General features: G+C 35.8%; 1 protein-coding gene and 1 non-coding gene across 2 annotated transcripts; both read right to left on the bottom strand.

The window, feature by feature from the left end:
• Positions 1 to 5,964: 5,964 nt before the first annotated feature.
• LOC131163055 (mannan endo-1,4-beta-mannosidase 7-like) lies at positions 5,965 to 8,675 on the bottom strand. Its single transcript, XM_058119757.1, has 5 exons — positions 8,025 to 8,675; positions 7,686 to 7,880; positions 7,425 to 7,547; positions 6,734 to 6,936; positions 5,965 to 6,643 (listed from the first exon to the last, which is right to left on the bottom strand). The coding sequence occupies exons 1-5, from the start codon at positions 8,367 to 8,369 to the stop codon at positions 6,193 to 6,195; spliced, it is 1,317 nt and encodes a 438-aa protein (XP_057975740.1). The 5' UTR covers positions 8,370 to 8,675; the 3' UTR covers positions 5,965 to 6,192.
• Positions 8,676 to 15,585: 6,910 nt separating this feature from the next.
• Positions 15,586 to 15,781, bottom strand: LOC131163240 (U2 spliceosomal RNA). The gene has a single exon (XR_009139015.1). It is a non-coding gene; the product is annotated as a U2 spliceosomal RNA (small nuclear RNA).
• Between the last annotated feature and the right edge of the window lie 6,158 nt (positions 15,782 to 21,939).

The following is a 21,939-nucleotide window of genomic DNA, read 5'->3' as shown; positions in this document are numbered from 1 at the left end:
TCCCTAGTTGCTATGCATGAGGAATTTTGAAGTATGAATATTGTGTTGTGAAACAATCCTGGAGGGTATTTGTGTGCACGCAGAGCAAATAGGAAATAGAAGGAGAAGGGAGGGGAGTTTTTTCCCATTTTATTATTAAAATAAAATAAAATATTAAATAATTTATTCCTTTTTATTTGAAAAAAATTTTTTTAATTTAATGCTCACGTAATCTTGTAGCTTGGTGCTGCTAGATTTAACACGCGTCAGGAAATTGGAGAACGTGAGATTTGAACATAGAGGCCAAATCTTGTAAGATGATTCTGCGAGATTTGCATGGACGTGTTCAGCTGAGATGAGGGTCCTTTCTCTGCAATGGCTCTCTCTTTCTTTTCCGACAGCGTCTTTGGGCTCCCTCCAAGATTGAAGGGAACAAAAAATAATTTGTAAAATACAGTATTATGGGAGTCTGAGGGAACTTGAAGATGTAGTCGGACGAGAAAATTGCCATTCCTTCAAGTCCATGGTTGAGTTGGGGTCACTATCTGTCACTTGCCACATGTGAGTATTGTGTGGACTTTGGAGTGCCTTCCCATTTTTTGCGTTTTCCTGCATTCCTCGTGAATGGAAAATTGCATATTTGGAGACTGAACACAAAATTTTAATTCAACTAGCATATGAAGGTTTAACTCATGAATCAGAAAGCAAAATGACCAAAACAATTTAAATTGGGTTTAGCTCTTCTCAGCAACTCTCATATTGATTTTAAATCAAACAAGGCACGTTCACCAAAAATAAATATTTTTTTTAGCTTTCTGAAAAGTTTAACAAAATTTTTTGTGGAAAATTATTAAAAAAAATTAAAATTATTGATAAAATAAAAGTAGTTATGCATTCATAATCTCATATTCAGTCACTAAGAAAAACAAATTCCCAATTTTTTGGAGAAAATATTTCTATTAAACGAAAAACTTGTAATGTTCAAATAAAAACTTCTCCCCAAAAAATTTAGAAATCAATCCTCTAGTTTTTAGAGTTTATGCTAGATTCTGGGAAAATCTTTTTCAAAGTTTTTTATGTTTTCTAAATTTATTTCTCTAGTTTATTCCACCAAGAATTTTGTACCCTCACCAGCATCAATGCTTGTAGTGACTCGAAAAATAATAGTATTTTAATAATAAAGATGGAGGAAAATAGAAATAGGAACAGAAGGAGGCAATAGACTTCGTCGACGACGTCGCACTTTGGAGGTAAAAATAATTTCAAGAAATTTCAAGGCCTCATCGACGAATACAAGGGTTTGTCGATGAGGGTTCTTCAGGACCTCGTCGACGAAGTTCCGTCTCGTCGACGAGAAAATACCGAGAGAAGAATTTGGGTTACATTGATGAAATTCCTTAAGGACTCGTCGACGAGATGACGTGTCTCGTCGACGAAGTCCGTAGTAAAATAGCCCTAAACTGATTTTAATCGCAGAAATTTGCCGTAAACCCTCTCTCTCTCTACCACTACGGCTCCTCCCTCTTCTTCTTTCGATTTCGGCTCCGTCAGTTGCCGGATCGACGATCTGAGGCCACTACGACGTTCTTGGCGGAGTTCTCTTCAAGTTTGCCGGAGCAGATCATTGGTAAAACAAAGTTGGAATTCATCACAAACCTAGGGTAAGGTCTTTTATTCAGTTTTTGGCCTTCTGGCAGTTGTAGGAAATGATATAGGCCAAGAAACATTGATATTTTGTTCTGACAAATGTGGTTTTTAAGGTGTTGAGTGGAGAACTCTGCGGGTATAGGACCCGTCTCAGTAGAGGGATTTTAGCAGGAATCAGGTAAGGGAAATATGCTATGCTAGGTAGTTCTAAAATGATTTCCACTATAAAATGTATGTTTTTGCTGATTTATTATTCACAGCAGGACATTATATAGATTATTAATTATGAATACTATGTATTAAATCACTGTGTGGCTTGAGAATATAAATACAGTACACAAGTATGTTTTACAGTATTTTCAGGGTATGTTATACAAAATATACAGTCAGTGGATATGTTTTAAAGTAATTACAGAATACCATGATTATGTAATTTCCAGTACCATGATTATACAGTTATCAGTACCATGACTTACAGATTACAGTTCAGTTCAGAAATACAGATGATACAATTACAGTTCATTACAGTTTATTTCATTGTCATGGTTTATACAGTTATTTCAGAATCATGGTAAATCAGATAGTTGTATATAGAGATGTATTATATAATATCAGATCCTGTTGGACCATACAGTTATAGAGCACGATAGCGTAGCTCCACCAGATATTTCAGTTATGAGTGCAACCACCTATTTAGATAATACGTGGTAATAGGTCGATCGTGCCCTGACGTGGATAGGCTCCCCATCAGATATGAGTTGAGGAGTGGCCGATCTGACTGAGAGAGTATAGTGGTTTACCTTGGTTGGCCAGCTAGGGTAGATTCCGCCTACGGGCCGCACAACTCTGTGATGAGGGGTTAAATCATGACACACAGTTATCCACAGGGAAGTTTTCAATTATTACTATGTATATACAGATTTACAAAGATAGAGTAATATACTTATGTACATTAGAAGTATTTTGACTAGTAACCTAAAATTACTGATATGTTAAGCAATATGAAATTGGTGATGATTTCTGCTATTTGTATATTATTCATAGATCTAGTTATACATGATTATATAGAAATGATTTTTATAGTATTGTAACTCATTTGCCACACACTAGTAATAGCATATTTCGTCTTACTGAGAGTTGACTCATCCCAATTACTTTAACATTTTTTAAGTGATCCAAGTAGGCAAGCAGATCAGGCTCGCAGATAGAGGGGCCTCAGTGTTGCCCTGATAATAGAGTGAGTAATATTTTTGTATAGCTCTAACCAGTTGAGGGTATTTTGGAAAATAGACATATATGTATATTTTGGGAAACACTTTAGCACTCTGGTATTGTATATAATGACATATGATTATGTTTATTTGTTTTTTACTTCTCGCTGCTTAGGTTGATGATTGGATTTAATCCATTATGGTATCAGAACATGTCAAATGTTATAGTATTAAAAAAAAAAAAAACTCATCTAAATAGCAGGTCGTTACAATGCTAGTCGTTGCCTCCTTTGCCATCATCACCAACCTTCACCACTGTCACCAACATCATCACAATCAGTACTGCTGCAACCACCACTCACCAGAAAACAGAAAGAGAAAGGGAGACTGTTGATGTACAAGATTGAAGGTGACAAAAAACAATTTGTAAAATACTGTATTATGGGAGCCGGAGGGAGCCCGAAGACGCTGTTGGAGGAGGAAGAGAGAGCCATTGCAGAGAAAGGTTTCTACTTGCCATTGTTCCTCTGCATTCTACGAGGCAGATTGACGATCAAAGCTTTTGAAATTTTTTTAATTTGTGAAATTAATCCCAGACGAAGCTTGACGACGAGATCAATAGCTGCCAGACCATCACCGTCCTCGCCCTCAACAATGCCGCCATGTCCACCATTACCGGCCATCAATACTCCCTCGTCGTCATAAAAAACATGCTCAACCTCCATGTCCTCCTCGACTACTTCGACGGCTCCAAACTCCATGTCATCAACAATGACACCACCCTCATTTCGCTTTACAGAACACGCCCATGCAACCTTCATCTTAGCTTTATAGAACACGTGCAAATCTCGTAGGACCATCCTGTGAGATTTGGCCTCTACGTTCAATTGTCGCAGCCTCTAGTTTCGTGACACGTGTTAAATCTTGCAGCACCAAGCTGCGAGATTACGTGAGTATCAGATTGAGAAATTTTTTCCCAAATAAAGTATTATTTAATATTTTATTTTATTTTTATATTAAACGGGAAAAATCACGAAGGGAGAGGGCACGATAAATTTATGATCTCTAGCAGCGCTTATATCCAAGGAGTCCATCCTAATCCCCCTACTATATATTGAAAATGAAATTGTCTTGGGATTTCAATGCTCGATTTCAAGGTTATGTAAAGTAAATCTCATACATCAGTGTAATGACTAATGCTGCAAATGAGCTGAATTATTCGCGAATTAGCTCAGTTTAAGGAGGATTTTTCAGTCTTTGACCTTCCATGCCCTCCTTACACTCATCACTAGACAAAAGATTTGTGGTAAATAGGTTTTGCCCGTGTTAGTAATCATGCTTATCAAAAAGTGGAGCATTTGTTTATCACATATTTTATATCGAAGCAAAATAAAAACAAAATAGAGGGTCAACTCCCTCTATAATTTATGTTAATATGTTCACTTGCAGTTGTGCTTTGTGGCTCTTATCTTTGAGTAGATGACATACACAAAGGAGAAGAATATAATAGAATCAACACATTGTGGGAAATTGTCAATAGTTTGCTCTAATCGTCAATGGTTTGGCTGGAATTTTTTAGAGGTTGCTCTTGGGTTTAATCCGTCGAAAGAATTGTTGATGGAAATGTCCTTAAACCGACGGTTTCAGCAAACTGTCGGCGGTTTCATTCTAGGCAGTGAGATTGATTTTAAATTTTGAATACACGGTTTGCTGAAACTGTCGACAGTTTCGTTCTGAACAACGAGATTGATTTTAAATTTTGAATATGAACATTAGTATGGTTGGGTGTTTGGAGGGAAACCTTTGTAGTGTTTATAAATATATAAATACATCATTATTGGTGTATTCTTATTGTACGAAGATCATAGTATTGTGTCATTTGACACCAAAATAGTGAAACTTTGACGATTGCTCTTGTAAATGTAGGCATTATCGAACCATATAATTTATTGTGTTCTTGTGCTGATTTTTATTTGCTTTCATATATATTGCGTGAGTGTGTTCCATATTTGTTCTTCATTGATTACTGCGTTTGATTTCCGCTATGCAAATTCGAGTTTATTCACAACAATTGATATCAGAGTATTGTTGTCATGGCATCTAGAACTTCATCTGTAAAATTTGATGTTGTCAAATTTGATGGAACTGGAAATTTCAATTTGTGGCAGAGAAGAGTGAAATATTTGTTTGTGCAGTAAAGGATGGTGAAGGCCTTGTATGGTGTTCAACTAGAAGGTATGGATGAGATTAATTGGAAGGAATTAAAGGCAAAGGCTATTGCTACGACAAGAGCTTTATTGGGCCATGGAGGAGGATTCTCTTGCAGCTGTTTGGCAAAAACTTGAAAGCCGGTACATATCTAAATTTCTTACGAACAAACTTTTTCTTAAGTAAAGACTTTATTGGCTTGAGATGGTGGAGGGTTCATATTTGAACCAACACATCAATGCATTTAATAAAATCATAAGTGATTTAATGCGGGTTGAGACGTTACATGGGGAAAGAGACCTTGAATTTGGAAAAGGTGACAAGTGTTTTGTTGGGGCTTCATCAAAGATTGAAAGTCTGTGATGAAATATCACATGGGGAAGGGCTTGTGGTGAAGGGTAATCATGATCGTGGGAGAGGAAAATTCAGAAATGGATTGAGTAAAAAATATTGAACTCAATCCAAAAAGAAAAATGATATTCGGTGTTACAAGTGTTGATTGTTGCATTTGATTTTCGCTGTGCAAATTCTAGTTTATTCAAAACAACAATCTATTTGTGCTCTTTTACTTTCTCAAGTCTTCTTTTACTTTTTTCTATTTTTCAAATATCAAAATCAACGAATTTAATCTTATTTTTCTAATTTTGGGTATCAAAACTAAGGAGGAAACAATTTTGAGCTCATTTAGTCTCAAAAGGCTTTTTCTTTCCCCCTTAAAAAAGGGTAAGTTTTCATCTATAATCAACAAGGAAAAACATTTACATGGTTTTTTAGGCACTTGAAATGGAAAAGTAATCATAAATCACAACTACATGGTACTTAACAAAATCACCATTGCCCCCATGCATATTAATCCTATGCTTTTTTTGGGTTTAAAAATCTAACATTTAAATGTGTAGAGAATTGAACAAAAAAACAAGATAAAATTATATTAAACTTTATTTAAAAACATAAATCCGAAACTTAAAATTTATATTTCTAAACACTACCTTTCATAGGTTTGCAACTCGAGTCCAAACACAATAAAAACCAAGACTCATGTTAAAGCTGTGCCTTTAAAACAACATGTCTTTCCCTCAAACCAAAACCATGTCAAACAAATTGAACTATGTTAATATATCTATGTGTATGTATATCATTAATCTCTTCAATTCCCTATGTTGTTGTTCCCCGCCCACCACTGATTCCTCCTCATCGCCTTCGCTCTCTTCAACTTCTTTATGTTCCTCAGCCTGGCATACATCTTTCGGATTTTCTCAAGTTTCTGCGACTGCTCCGCGATGATCCTCGCCGTCGAGCTGCTCTCGCTCAAAACTATCTCGTACCCATCTCGGAAGTTGTCCATTCCCTCCGCCAGAAGTTGCCAGAACATGCCGCCGGCGGCAGCGCCTCCGCCGCTGGCCGACGAATAGATGGCGGAGTAGACCGAGTTGAACAGCTGATCCCTCTGGTAGGTGCTGAAATCCCCGTCCTTCGACGATTTCCCGAACTCCGCGAAGAGAACTGGCTTCTTGAGTACGGTTTGCGCATCTTGAATGTGAGTGTTCACCCAATCGTTCAAGAATTTGAGCTGGTCCTCGTCACTCGATCCGGATAACCTAAAACTCATCAAGCAAAAAAAGAACAATTCTCTGCAAATTAAAACAGAGTAGAAGTGGGGAAAATGCAAATGTGTATTGAGGAATTACCATTGATCGGGATAAGAGTGAACAGTGGCGAAATCAATGCCGGGGATCTGATTGTTGGCAATGAAATCGGTTCCTGCTTGAACATTGGGATTGTATTGCTGCCTCTGAGGTAACGAGGCTCCGTAGAATCCTTCGAGACCAACTTCGAGTAGGTGATTTCCGTCTATGGACTTGACGTAGGAACCCATCTCTGTGATCCAATCCTACAGGGGAAGAAAAGACTACTGTTCATCTCTGGTTAGAAAATATACATAGAATTCCAAACATCATCACTCTCTCCCCAAATCTTTTATCTTATAGGAGGAAATGCGGTTAAGTTTAGATAGAAATTGATTGAAGTAAGATGAAAATTAAATAAAGATTGGATACAGATATGCGATTTCTTCCTCTCTTTTTTTGTTCTTCTGCCTCCTTTTGCTTTAGATTTTAATTTTTTGTTTTGTTTTTTTTTTTCCTCTCTTCTTTCTGCATAGACAAGATCATTACATTCAAAAGATAATGGTACTAAAATTTAGACTTTTTTTAGGTCAAATTTTTTCCCATAACCCATTTCGCACCACTTTTTAAGGGTTGCTAAACGAAAATGTGCGGCTGAAAATTTCAGTAGTGGAGCATTTTCCCAAGAAAACAAAACGAGAAAAAAAAAAAAAAACCAATTGAGGAAAAAGAAGTGGGGGAGGGCCTCTGTTACCTGTATGATCTTTCCTGATGAATCCGAAGAGCACCTTGGCTCATTCATCAGTTCCCACGCCATTATCGTTGGGTCATCCTTGTAAGCAACTCCATTCAGGCTATTAGATCTCGTCAGAACAGTCTATACATTACGCAGATTCAGAAAAACCAAAAAAAAAAAAAAAAAGGTCATCAGAAATCAATGAGCCATTGAATCCTTCACAGAAGCTCTTTTCCAAAGTGAACCATGTTCAGATTGCAGACATTAGTAATTACCCACCTTAATATGGTTCTTGTAGAATCCCTTCACGACAGAATTGGTGAAGAAATCATCGTCTGAGGACACAGGCTGCCCCTGATTTCTTGCCCATTGCACATACTGTTTCTTCCCCCCAAAGTTTTCATAGTTATTCACCAGGCTCAGCACAAGCTTGATCCCGTATTTCCGAGCCTCCGATATTGCAAAATCCAACCCCTTCAATCCCATAAATCGTAAATAAACAAACAAATAGATAAACAAAAACAGATCGAGAAGGGATGGCGGAGGGATCAAATCAAAATTCCCATTAGAAAAACAGAGGAAATTAAAACAGTGATTGCAATGGTGGTGGTGATGAACCTGGAAAGTCTGTTCATTGTAAGAACCAGGGGAGTACTGGAGGAGGCGATCGGAATCACCGTCGCTAAAAGCCCAGGTTCTGGCCACCGTGAGCCCGTAGCTCTGCGCTTCTTGGAAGGCGGAGGTGACTTTGCTCCTCTGCGAAGGATCCGCAGCGACGTACATTAACCAATACGCATTGAACCCATTTGCGTAGTAAGGACTCCCGTTGAACACAAACTGTACTCCATTGGTTTTCACAAACCCGTCCCCTGTTCCTCCTCCCTCAGCAATGCTCCTCTGTTCTTCAATTAACAGAGGAAGAAGAAGAAGAAGAACCCATAAACCCACACCCCAATGCTTCATCTCTCTCTTTCCCCACCTCTCTCTCTCTCTGTAGCTCCCGCTGTTGTTTATAATTTATGTAGTTTGCAGGAAGATTTTTTGAAAAAATTATCTAAATTGATAATAAAGGTCTTTAATTGCGTACAGAATTGATATTTAATTATGAAAAAGTAATTTGTAATTTGTAATTTTGGGATTTGCAAAAAAGGAAAGGTGGAGGGTTGGAGGTGGGATTGGCATTGCGTTCCACGCCCAACCCGTGAGTGGGACTGGGGGCATCCATTAAAGCAGAGTGAGGAACAGAGGAGCGAACATGAGAAAGAGCGCTCCAAGGGGCACCGCGTGCACAAGTGTTGAGTTGTTATTGGCTGGATGATGAGCAGTTGAGAAAGTTTAAACCACCGAATGGGCAAAAAGTGAACGGTCCAAAAGTGAGTTCATGATGATGACATTATTTTTTATTATTCCCGAAATTTTGCTCATATCGCGGCGACATCTAGGAAACAATTTTTTTCTCTGGAATAAATACCCCACCCCCCTTGTGCCCCTTGAAATATTATGTCTTCAAACATATATATATATATATATATATATATATATATATATAATTTTAAATAATTTAAATTCAAAAATATAAAGTGATTATTTAAATTTATATAAGGTAATTAAGTGACATAATCTAATAATTTTTCATTTTAAAAAAAAATTCAACTTTCACGAATAAATTTGAGATTACTCAAAAAATAAAATTTGGAAAATGCGTCTTAGGTAGGGCTACACGAATCAAGCCGCTCATGAGCTCAGCTCGATAATGGCTCATTTAATTTCATTTATTATCTAAATGAGTGAGTATTAAGTCTAATTTTTAGGCTCGATTTGTAAATGACTCGAGTGAGAGCACAGTCTAACTCAGCTCATTTCGACTCAAGAGTAACATGATAATTGTCTACATTGACTTGTCGACGAAGACGGCATCTCGTCGACGAGGTTGGCCGAGTCAAAGGGCTATAAATATCATTTCCATTACTTCTAAGTTAAGAAATCAAAATATCTTATCTCTCTCTCTTTAAGAACTCAAATTTCACTCTCTCTCTCTCTCTAGATTTTTTCGTCGTACGTTATTGAAATCGTTGATCTGATGTTACCATGAGGATCAGGGAAGGTTTCTCTTTGAGATTAGTGGAACGGATCTTCGTTCCGAGTGTTTCGGGTTTTGGCTCAAAATTGAGGTAAGATTTGATTTTCAATTCCGTTTTGGTAGTTTTGTAGAGAGTGGAATTGTGAGTATATTATGTACGGTGATTTATAGGTTTTGGGAACTCGATTCTCTGTTGAGGGACCGTAGAGTTCGAGATGGGTCGTTTGGGGAAAGGTAAAGGGATTTTATTTATGTCGATTATTTTCGAAATCAGACTCAGTAGAATTGTGGTTCACGATCCTGTGTGTGTTTTGGCTATTCATTTGGAGGGATCTAATGGGTAAAATTATGGATTTTGCATATTACAGTTTTGGAAAAAATGGGGCATTGGGTTGCATCTCTGGTTTTGTTGGAAAACCGTGAGTATATCGTGATATATTGTGTTATGGAGATGATTGTGTCTTGACTTGTTTTAAATTGTATTTTGAAAACCATGATTGTTGTGATTACTAAATAAGTGTGGATTGATGTGTCATATAAGCATATTAGAACTGGGTTTCGAATTGTTTCAGGTTGTGAAAGAGTGTTCAGTTCTATATCAAGGGTGTGAAATATCACCTGTCATGTTTGGTAAGAGTGTCCGACTTTATATCTGAGGGCGTGAGCCTTACCGACTGATCACCAAAGGATGTGGATCCACCAGTTGTACTGGTACAATGCCATGGGAGCTTAGGGCTACGCCATGTGCCGAGGACGCCATGTAATGCGGGCCGGCTTTGGGTCGAAGGGTGTGACGACACCGGGTTACTTGATCATGTGTGTGTGCATGTGATGCACTATACTGGAACTGTTTTATGAGAATACTGTAATTGTATTGTACTATGCATGTTTTATGTCATGATAAAACTCATATGCCACACATCAATATAATCTGGATCTACCTTACCGAGAGGTGTCTCACCCCTATCGTACGTACATGTTTTTCAAGTCCTTTGAGTAATCGAAACTAGAGTTCTTGTGTTGGGAACGTAGTGGTCGGTGTATTGTGGGAAGTACTTGGGTAAGTATTAGGACTTTATTGGGTTGTCATTTTGGGATATTGGCTGACTCCCGGGTTTATGTTTTGTATTTTGACACCTAGATTCCTTTTGTATAGACTCTGGTATGGTATAAGGTATATATTGAAAAGAGTATTTTCCACTGTGTATACGTTTTTTATGTGAATGTGTATAGGGTGCTTAGGACCCCCATGGGGTCGGACCCTCATTCATGGGTGTATCATTAGTGTTTTGTATGATATAGGGACAATTTAAGTTACTAATTCACCCCTAGGTCCCATTAATGGATTCGGGACGTGACAGAAACACACAAATTTTGACTCAAACAAAATACGTGGATGAAACTATTATTATTAGATCATTTATAAAATTTCAGTTGAAGCCCGAGTCCAAACTTGAGCCTACAAATGAGCCAAACTGGAACAAATATTTTTAATCTTGAGCCGAATTTGAGTTTGACTTTCTGAACTCGAACTAAGCTAAACTTGAGCCCAAACCCACGCCAAGCTCTGGCTCCATGTAGCTAAGCCTAAGCATACTAAAACTCAGCTCGACTTGACTCGTTTGCAACCCTAATCTTAGGAATGACTAAGACACACTAAAGTTACATTTGATTTGTGAAATGTCTATTCTTAGAAATATGTTAGTTTAATAAGTTAGTTACAATTAATAATATAAGAAATTATATTATTAGTATAACACAAATAACAATGTGAAATATTTATGAATTTATAATAAGAAATAAACAATGAATAATTATTCCCAAATTTCATTATGAAAATATCTATTCTTTTCTTATTACACGTTGAATGAAGGGAATATATAAGAAATAACCATTTCCTTAATTTCAAAAATTTAAATTATATTCCATCTTATTTCAATGAGTACCTATTCTACCGAACTAAATGAGTCGTAAGTAGGGGTGAGCATAATTTGAGTTTAATCAAATTAACCGACTGAGTTCGTTAGGTTCACTTCGGTTAATATATAGGTTCGGTTGGTTCGGTTTGAAATTCGAATAATTTCAGAATTTGATTTTTATTTTGGATATAAAGAATTTGTAATTTGGTTAACCGAATTACCTGAATTACTAATTAAATAATAATTAAATATAAATTAATAATATTAATATATGATATATGTTAAATCTTAAATGTTTAATCTAAAAATATTTCTTTTATCAACTCTTTTATTAATTAAGTTAAAATTGGTAAACTAGAAATAAAATTTGCAATCATATATATATTAATTAATTTAAATTTATTCGGTCAAATTTGATTAACTGAATTATTCGAAAAGTTGGCTTGGTCGGATATGGTTTGGTTACAACAACTAATTCATTTAATTCGGTTATGAATTAGTATTAACCGAAAAACTTGATTAATTCGGTTAATTAACTGAATTTGGTTGAACCGACCGTTTGCAAACCCCTAGCCGAAAGTATGTTACTTTGAAAACGTTGAAATAATTTTTGTGGGAAGATTTTTGGAACGAACAACGTTCCCATATAGCATATATATTTCTTCTGTTTGGCATCTAAGCATCAGATACTGTTAAAGCTTGATATATATTGTTGGCTCACAATCTAACAGTTTAAACTTTTAGGTAAAGTGGTAATCTAACATGGTATCAGAGTTGGTTACTAGAAGGTTCTGGATTCTAGTCTTATCACCCTCAATTTTTTTTAAAAAAATATTACATTCCTTATTATGGATGCTATTTATCATGTGTTTATCTCTCCATGTGCTGTCGAGCTGCACGTGTGATATATATTGTTAGCCCACAACCTAACAGTTTAAGCTTTTAGGATGGGGAGAGAGTCCTAAAAGGTTAAATGTGTGGATTTTTAAAAAGAAAATCATATGCCCTTTTAAAAAAAAAATATTTAGCTTTTGCCCGTAATGAATTTTAAGAGTTAATATATATATATATATATACACACACACTGGGCATATATTTTTGTAGGGTTATGAAAGGAATATATAAATTATAAGTAGGGGAGGAAATCAAAGATTCAAAACCTGCGAGTACGCAAAGCAAAGAATCAAAATTGAATGGAAACATGGAGGAAATGGTGGAACCCAACAGTTCTTTTACTTTTTGCCCTAAAAATTTTAATAAATAATAAAAATTTACCCCGTAAAAAGATCTAATCCAATCACATGAAATATATATATGTGTGTGTGTGTGAAAAAGAAGTTTAATTGTAGGCTTTGTAGGGGGTGGGGAGAAGCATGCCTTATTTGTGACTCTTTGGTTTTTATGGGCATCGTCATAAAGGAGTGATGAATTGGTAGGGCAAGTGTTGAATATGTGTGGATGCATGCATTTGGGCGTGTTGTGTTTGGGTTTGCCCATATACTGAATTCAATGCAATCAAGTGCATGCCATATTTGTACCATTCCAACATCCAACATCCTCACATATATGTTCTCTTGCCATATATACCCTCTTTTTCTCTACTGTTACTTTCCTTTTTCTTCTTCTTCTTCTCGTTTGTTTGTTTTTTCTTTTTTTTTTGGTGAATATTTGTGAAAGGTTCACGGCTTATAAATACTAATGAATTTATAATGACCACGTTAGCACCTAACCTATATAAGTGAATGATATGGAAGGTTTCTATATTTTACTAGGCTCAAGTCTTACTTATATGAGTCCAAGTATTAATGTAATGTCTTACCATTAATAAATTTTAAATCTTGTCAAATTATAGCTTCTTGTATGTATTTCCCTTAATTTGAGGTGTAAAACAAAATGCAGTGTATCTCTCATTTTTTATTTCTTTTCAAAATTCTTACTAACAAAGTCAAACTCTTCATTAAAATTCAATTTCTAGTGGTGTGGGTGTCATAGGAGTGACTACTACTTTCTTTATCTATGGCACTGCGGATGTTTGGTTCATGGAAATTCAATATTCCAATAAAATTTGAGATTATTGAATATTGCATTTTCATAATCACATTACGATCATGCATTTTTGTTTGAATGCATGATCATAAAAGGTACAAGACATGTTCACTACGATCTAGCATAAAAAAAAAAAAAAAAAGGATCGTGGAGAGCACGGTCCGGAGGTTAACCGGATATAAGAGTGTCTGACTGGAAGATAGTTGCCCCACAAGAAGTTGTTGCGAAGGCCTCAAATCTAGTAAAGAAGGTAGAGGATGCAAATATTGTGGGCATCTATGAACAGCGGTCTCACGAGTTGGAGGAAAAATTCAAAAAAAAAATGATTAATTGAAAAAGTTGGTGAAGAAAGAAACTTATAGACTCACAGTGCGCGAACCCAATGGCACAAACTCCAATGGCATGAATTCCAATGACATGCATCCCAATGGCACGAATCAACATACCTAGACCAACAACGACCTATATGATGAGTACTACTCATGAGACCCTAAAGACTTGCGTATTTGATGAGCACAGCTCAGGAGACAACAAAGGAGTAAGCATGACTCACCAGTAATGGCCTATTTGATGAGCACCGCTCATGAGGCCCTAAAGACCTGCTTATTTGATGAGTACAACTCATAAGACAACAAAGGAGTGAATACAACTCACCACTAATAACCCATGTGATGAGCACCACTTATGAGGCACCGAAGACATCAGCTCTAATTGAGTTGAATAGTAAAGACTTTGACTCTAATTGAGCCGATAAATGAAGACATTGGCTCAGATTGAGCCTAATAATGGAGAGACCATCTCAAATTGAGTCGAATAATGTAGATCTCGACTCGGAGGAAGAAGTCGGCTTAGTTTGAGCCGAATAGTTGAGACATCAGCTCGGATTGATTCGGATGGTGAAGGCGTTAGCTTGGATTGAGCCAAATACTAAAGATATTGGCTATAATTGAGCTATTAAGTGAAGGTATCCACTCGGATTAAACCAGATAGTGAAGATATCGACTCGGATTAAGCCAAACAGTGAAGACATCAACTCATATCGAGCCAATAGGTTCTGCAATCTAGGTAACCTAAGAAGCCTTATAGGTGGCTTAGATTAAGTTGGAACGCTCAGAGACCGATTCAGATTACGTCGGAAGCTTGTATGGCAGACCTTGAAACACTCTTAAATGAAAGAAATTTATTTCAGAGGGGGCGACTAATACACCCAAAATTGATAAGCACGCTCGTACGGTCAAATAGTTATAAGACCACCATTGATACCTCACATAACCGTGTTTGAGTTATCTATGACCCCCTGATACGGTCACAAAATCACTATTGATATTTTACATAGCCACATTTAAGTTATCTATAACCCCCCCTAAACATAATAATATGATTGTAAATACTAAGTTGAAGGAGGGTCTGCCTTTACCACTATAAAAGGGGATCCTAGGAGAAGGTAAGTATCTCATTCTTACTTACCTTTTACTTATTGCTGCAATTTGAACCTCTCATTCCTTAACTTAGCAATCGGAGTATTCCTTAACTTGGTCATTTACCAAATATTTTTACCAATTTTTGGTAATATTATATATATATATATATATATATATATATATAATAACTAAAAACCTTCGTGAAAAGAAAATATCAAAAAATTCATATTTTTATGTTTCATTTTTAAGAAAAATTAGAAAAAAAAATTTGAACTAAGTGTACAAACAAAAATTTGATTTTACACATCATTAATAGTTAGTTTTTCCTACTTTTTTTTTTATCATATTAAAACAAACTTTCAATTTTAATAGTGTTTTATATAGAAGGAAAAAATATACAGAAAAAAAATTCCTTTCCTAAAATAAAAATCCTTGATCAAAATGAATCAAAAGAAAAATAAAAAGGTTGATTCATTTTTTTTTATACTTTTTTCTTTATATCAAATACTACTCAAAATAAAAACTTATTCTAATATAATTAAAATTTTAAAAAAGACATTAATGATATATTAAATTTTTATTGATTGATTTAATATATTTTTATTTTTTTATACTTCAACATTTTTTTTCTTTTCTTCATATTCTTTAAAATTCTTGAGAATTTTAAAAAATTCCCGAAGGGCCGAGGAACTCAAAATTTTAAACTAAATTTGGTAGGGTGCGCCAGGCCCATGCAGCAGTGCAACGCAAGGGCGACGCGCGAGGACCCCAGCAGCAAGCTGCTGGAATGGGCCCTCCCCATTAAAAAATTAATTTAATATCATGTGGGCCAATGACCCACGTATCAGATATTAAACTGATAAGAACAGATACTACACTTGATCTTAGCCAAAAGGCCGAGAAAGGTATGCTTTGTTTGACGTTTCGCGTTCCGTTTTATGAGACGTCCCGGCTTCTTCTCCTCTCTTGTGAAATCGATGTGGGACGAAAGCTTTCACTTCTACTGTACGTTTGCAGCAGAAGCAGAGCAGAGCCGTACCCTTCTACACAATTACTTCATAGGGGTCAAATCATTCAGAGCACAGCCATAGGAACAGAGTCTGATGGGATATTAACATAATATAGAGGGTTCCAATCCTTTCCTCCTCCTCCCCTCTTGCTGTCACTGTTCTGTTGTTGATTGGTAGAGGGCTTAATTAATTAATAGCAAGGGTTATAGGTCTTCATCGTAATCAAAAGCTGAATCTCGCCTTGATATTTCTAGTGTATTTGAGAAAGATGGGAATAATAGGAATAGATAGTTAATATTAGAGATGGATGGGAGGGAAAGAAACTAAAGTGTGCACACTCAATCCAAATAATATGCATCAAATAAAATATGAAAAATAAATAAATAAGAGAAAGACACGCAATAATGTTAGGCCAATTACTTTTTTGTTCTATATTATTTCACACAAATCTTATTCTCATATATGCTTTGGAACCATTTGTGTTAATTCAAGTAGAGGCTCTATATTATAAATGTAAAGGCCAAACATATTTTTGGAGTAAACAAATGTAGGGTGGGATATTTTTAACCAAAAAATGAGATTACAAATAATATTGGAATAAAATTTGGAAGACACGGGATGGTCTTTTTAATTAGAACATTCTCTTAAAGCAATTTAACCAAAAAAAATTTATTAATGCAGTGATACTGCGTTTTGAAGCATGGGTTTCGGGTCTTAGATTTGGATTTAGGTGGATTTTAATAAAATTTAATATAATATTATATTACAATTTGTTTAAATTCACCCAAATCCAAATATAAGACCTCTCCCAAACATAGGATGAATAAATTTAGGAGAACATATGTTTATTATGGCAGCATGAATTTTCATTAAAACAAAATCGTGATCAAATAAAATTTGCCTAGTAATATCATAGATTATTTATATGAGATGAAAAATAAGTACAAAAATATTATTGCATAACTTGCATCCGATGTTTTGTACACTCGAATGAAATGAAAATTAATGTGATGAATGCACAAAATTAAAAGAACAATTCTATTTTTATTGTATTTTAATCTTGCATTCTAAGCAATTCATAAGTATATGAAACTATTGACTTGTCCAGTCAATCTATTGATCGCTAAAAATGTGCAATGTTAACTATGGTGTGTCTGTTTTTTAAGCTAGAGTTTCTTTATAGCTCATGTTTGATGCAATCAAAATATAAGATTGGACTAGTTAATGAAGAATTGTTGGTTCATACACATATTAAAGCTAATTGTCTTACTTCCTACTTAACAACTCAAGGTGAGATATCTATATAAAACCAAACAAATTTTCTGTTGCTCATATCTATAAAATGAAATTGTTGTCTGTTAGCATATCTCCCTAATTAAGTTGATTGATCAATTCCCATGATTTGGTCAATTTCCATTATTTGTGTAATTAGAGCATGATTTGTGTAATTAGCATTAATGTCATTAATGATTTACTTTTGTGAGCTTATCTCGTTCACCTATAAAAGGATGACTCTTATATAGTTTTATATATACAAAGAATATAGAAGTTATTTACAACTCTTTCTTTCTTCTCTTAGTTTTAACATGGTATCAAAGCCAAGTTTGGATCTTGACCGCTAGTTGGTGTCTTTCTTTTGGTTCCACCACTCTCTCGCTACTGGTATTCCAATTCCATAAATCGATTTCGTTGCTCCAAAGTTTTTCGCTTGGTGCAAAAATCATTTCGATCTGACACAACCCCGTCACCAACGCACTGCATCCGCCGCCGCTCGCCGTCATCTCCGGCAACCTTCCAGTAATTTTCTAGCCACCATTTGCCACCACTTCCAATGGAGCTCCGGGGAAGTTGGTTTTCTTGGACTAGTTTTTCGTGCTCATTCCATTGATGCCCTCCTTTTGCTTTAAATTGGTCAACATTATCATTTTTCTCCTGTTATAACTTCTTTAAATGATGTTGCTCGCCCTGTAAAGATGTTTTGAATGACTCCAACTACAATATTTGGGCCCAACAAATGTCAGTTTTCTAATTAGTCGAAAATTATGACGTTTTGTCACTAGAACAAAACAAAAACTCACAAAAACTGACAAGCAATCCACAGAGGAGTTTGATGAGGCTCTTGATGAATGGGAAAGTACTCACTCTAAGATCCTTTCTTGGTTTATTATTACATCAATTCCTTCCATTTAGAGTCAACTTCCTAAGTTTCGGAATGCCAAACTTGTAACGACCTGCTGTTTAACTGGGTTTTTTTTTTTTTTCCAACCATCAACCTAAGCAGCGAGAAGCAGAAGTCAAATAAACATAACCATATATAATTATATAATACCAGAGTGTCTAAATATTCCACAAATATTACATATTTCACTGTACTCTTAAGAACTATTCTTACTAATACCAGGGCTAACAGAATTGAACCCCCAAACACTCACCCTCAAATAGGGCAGACTAACCGCTCCTCTATCTGCGAGCCTACTTCGCTCGCCCAACTGGCTCACCTGAAAAATAATTCAATACTGAGATTAGTCAAAGCTCAGTAAGACGAAACATACTATTACTAGTGTGTGACTACTGAGATGTAGATCTGTAAAAATTAATCCGAGTTAAGAGTAGTACAAATAACTAAAACTGAAAATGCTGATACTACATAACATATTATAAAACCTTTAACTACATAATTTAACATGTCAAAATGTTTGAAATTTCTTTTCATAATAATACTACTATTTCGAAAAATCTGATAATACTATAATATATGAGAATATTTCTCTAGATGGTTGTATGTCATGATTTAACCCCTCATGACAAGATTGTGTGGCCCAAAGGCTGGATCTATCCTGGCTGGCCGACCAAGGTAAACCACTTTACTCCTCGGTCAGATCGGCCTTCCTTAACTCATATCTGATGGGGATCCTGTCCACTACTAGGCACGATTGACCTCATACCACTTACTATCTGAGTTAAGTGGTTACACTCTAAACTGAATATTTGTATATGTGTAACTACGGCACTGTGCTCTACTGTCTGATCCATCAGGGTCTAATACTATATAATATGTTTCTATATACACTAACTGTTTTACCATGATGTTGTAATATTATGTAACTACATCAATTATATTTCTCTGAGATAAACTGTAAATCTATCTATTATGGTGCTGTAAAACTGTAAAATCACGGTATTCTGAAAGATATTGTAAACGCATTTCACTGTCTGTATATTCTGTAAAATATATTCCTGAAAATACTGTAAAAACATGTTTCTATACTGTTTTCATACTCTCATGCCACACCATAATTTAAAATATTTTAACATCAATAATAAATTGCATAAATTTATGCTCTAAATAATAATCTGGTAAAACATAAACTTCATACTAAAATTGTACTAGGTTTTCCTAGCATAGCATGTTTCCCTTACCACTAAAATCGTACTAGGTTTTCCTAGCATAGCATGTTTCCCTTACCAAATTGTCAAAAAGCCCCTATCGTATACTTGTCCTACACCCATAGGGCTTCCTATTCCACACCCTAAAAACCACATTTTTCAGAACCAAATATCAATATTTCCTGACCTATATCATTTCCTACAACTGCTAGAAGGTCAAAAATTGAATAAAAAACCTTACCCTGATTCTAGGGAGAAACTCGACTTAATCCCACCGACGATCTGCCCCAACAGACTTGAAGACAACTCCGCCAGAAGCGTCGTGGTAGTCTCAGATTGTCGATCCGACAACTGACGAGGCCGAAATTGAAGAGAGATGGAGGGGAGGCCGTAGGAGAGAGAGATGAGAAGGTTTTTTGTCGTTTTTCTGCGATTAAAATCAGTTTAGGGCTATTTATACTACGGGATTCGTCAACGAACCACATCCCCTCGTCAACGAGTCCTATAAAAAGTTTGTCGATGAATCTGCCCGCTCGTCGACGAATTTTAGACATCCCAATAATCCTTTCTCGGTATCTTTTCGTCAATGAGATGGGTCCTCATCGAAGAGGTCCTGAAGAACCCTCGTCGATGAAACCCCTATGTTTGTCGATAAGTGCTTGGAAAATTTCAGAGGTTATTATATTCAAATTGCAATGTCGTAGACGAAGTCTGCTGCCTCCTTCTGTTACTACTTCCATTTCTCTCCCTCTTAATGATTTGAATAACATTATTTTTCAGGTCATTACAAAACTTGCTTGGAATTTTTTGGCAAAACGATACAACTGTGGTAGTGATGCTGCTCTCGAGTTTCAGTTGGAAACTAGGCTTTCCCAGATGCGTTAGGAACTTGAATAATCTATTGCCGAGTTTCATGTTCACGTTAGTAGCATTTGGGACTAGCTTTCTCAAGCTGACCTTGCTTTTTTTTTTTTTTATGAGCAGTCGATTAAGCTTTTTGCTGCACATCGAGATCGTCGTTAGTTCATATATTTTATGATGCATATCCGGGATGAATTTGAGACAACTCGAGCATCTTTATTACATTGATCTCCTCTTCCTACACTTGAGGTTGCTTTTATGGAGCTGATTTCTAAGGAGACATGACAACAGACTTGTAACGACCTGCTTAATTAATTGATTTTTTTTTCCCACTGTAATAATTATCATACTCTGATACCATAAACATAATCCTAAGCAGTGAGAAGCATAATACAAATAAACATTTCCATACATAATGATATACCATACTGTACAATACCAGAGTGCTATCATGTTTCCCAAAAGAATATATACATGAGTTACTAAATCCCCAAAATTGCCCTTAACTAGTTAGGGCAAATACAAAACCCTCCACTATACTCACTTTGTTGTCAGGGCACCACAGACGCCCCTCTACTTGCGAGCCTGATCTGCTCGCCTACCTGAATCACCTGAAAAAGGTTTCAACACTGGGATGAGCCAACGCTCAGTAAGACGATATATGCTATTACTAGTGTGTGGCAAATGAGTCACCATATCATAAAAATTCGTTTCCATATAATCATGTATATTTGGATCTATAAATACAGTACAAATCATAATATTCATTACCATTTTCATGTCATTTAACACATTTGCATTTAAGTTACTATTCAAAATACTTCTAACATATATAAGTAACTCCCTGGTCTCTGTAAATCATAATATACATAATAATAACTGTAAAACTTCCCCTGTGGATATTTGTATGTCATGATTTAACCTCTCATGACAGGGTTGTGCGGCCCGTAGGCAGGATCTACACTGGCTGGCCGACAAGGTAAATCACTATACTCCCTTGGTCGATCTGCCCACCTCTACCCATATCTGATAGGGAGCCTGTCCACGTCAAGGGCACTATACGATTGACCTACAGCCTATTATTTGAATAGGTGGTTGCACTCTGTAAACTGTATGCTGTATGTAGCTACGATACCGTGCTCTGTAAACTGTATGGTCCAACAGGGTTTGATACTATATACATATTCATATATACTCTTTCACTGTTTTCATCATGTTTTCAAAATTACCATAACACTTTCTTTTTGTTCTATAAATACTGTAACTGTAACATCTCGATGCTACCTCTGTATAACTGTCTATATATATATATACTCTGTAAATGCTCTGTCTGTGTACTCTGTATGTTATGGTAATAGAAAATATGGCATGCTTTAAACTCTGTAAATCATAGTACTAGAATTACATAATCATAATACTATATCCGTAATTCGTATAATCATGGTAATAAAATCCGTAAAATCATGGTACTGTAATTCACATAACCATAGCACTGAAATACATAAAATCATGAAACTACGGTTCATAAAACATACTCCCATATTACATACGTATACTCAAGCCACACCATATTGTAATACATAATTTTGGTAAATAAATACACTACATAATATTTAGAAATTTCCTTGCATAGCATATATCCCTTACCTTAACTCTGAAAAGCCCCTACTGTACTCTAGCCCGATGCCCGCAGGGCTTCCTAGAAATCACCCTGAAACCAATATTTTCCTGAACTAAACATCAGTATTTTCCTACCTACATTATTTCCTATAACTGCCATGAGGCCAAAAAGTGGCTAAAAGGGCTTAC

The sequence above is a fragment of the Malania oleifera genome, chromosome 8 (genome assembly GCF_029873635.1).
Source record: "Malania oleifera isolate guangnan ecotype guangnan chromosome 8, ASM2987363v1, whole genome shotgun sequence".
Lineage (NCBI taxonomy): Eukaryota > Viridiplantae > Streptophyta > Magnoliopsida > Santalales > Ximeniaceae > Malania > Malania oleifera.
The sequence above is the reverse complement of the archived record's forward strand: the minus strand, read 5'-3'. Positions and strand labels throughout refer to the sequence as shown.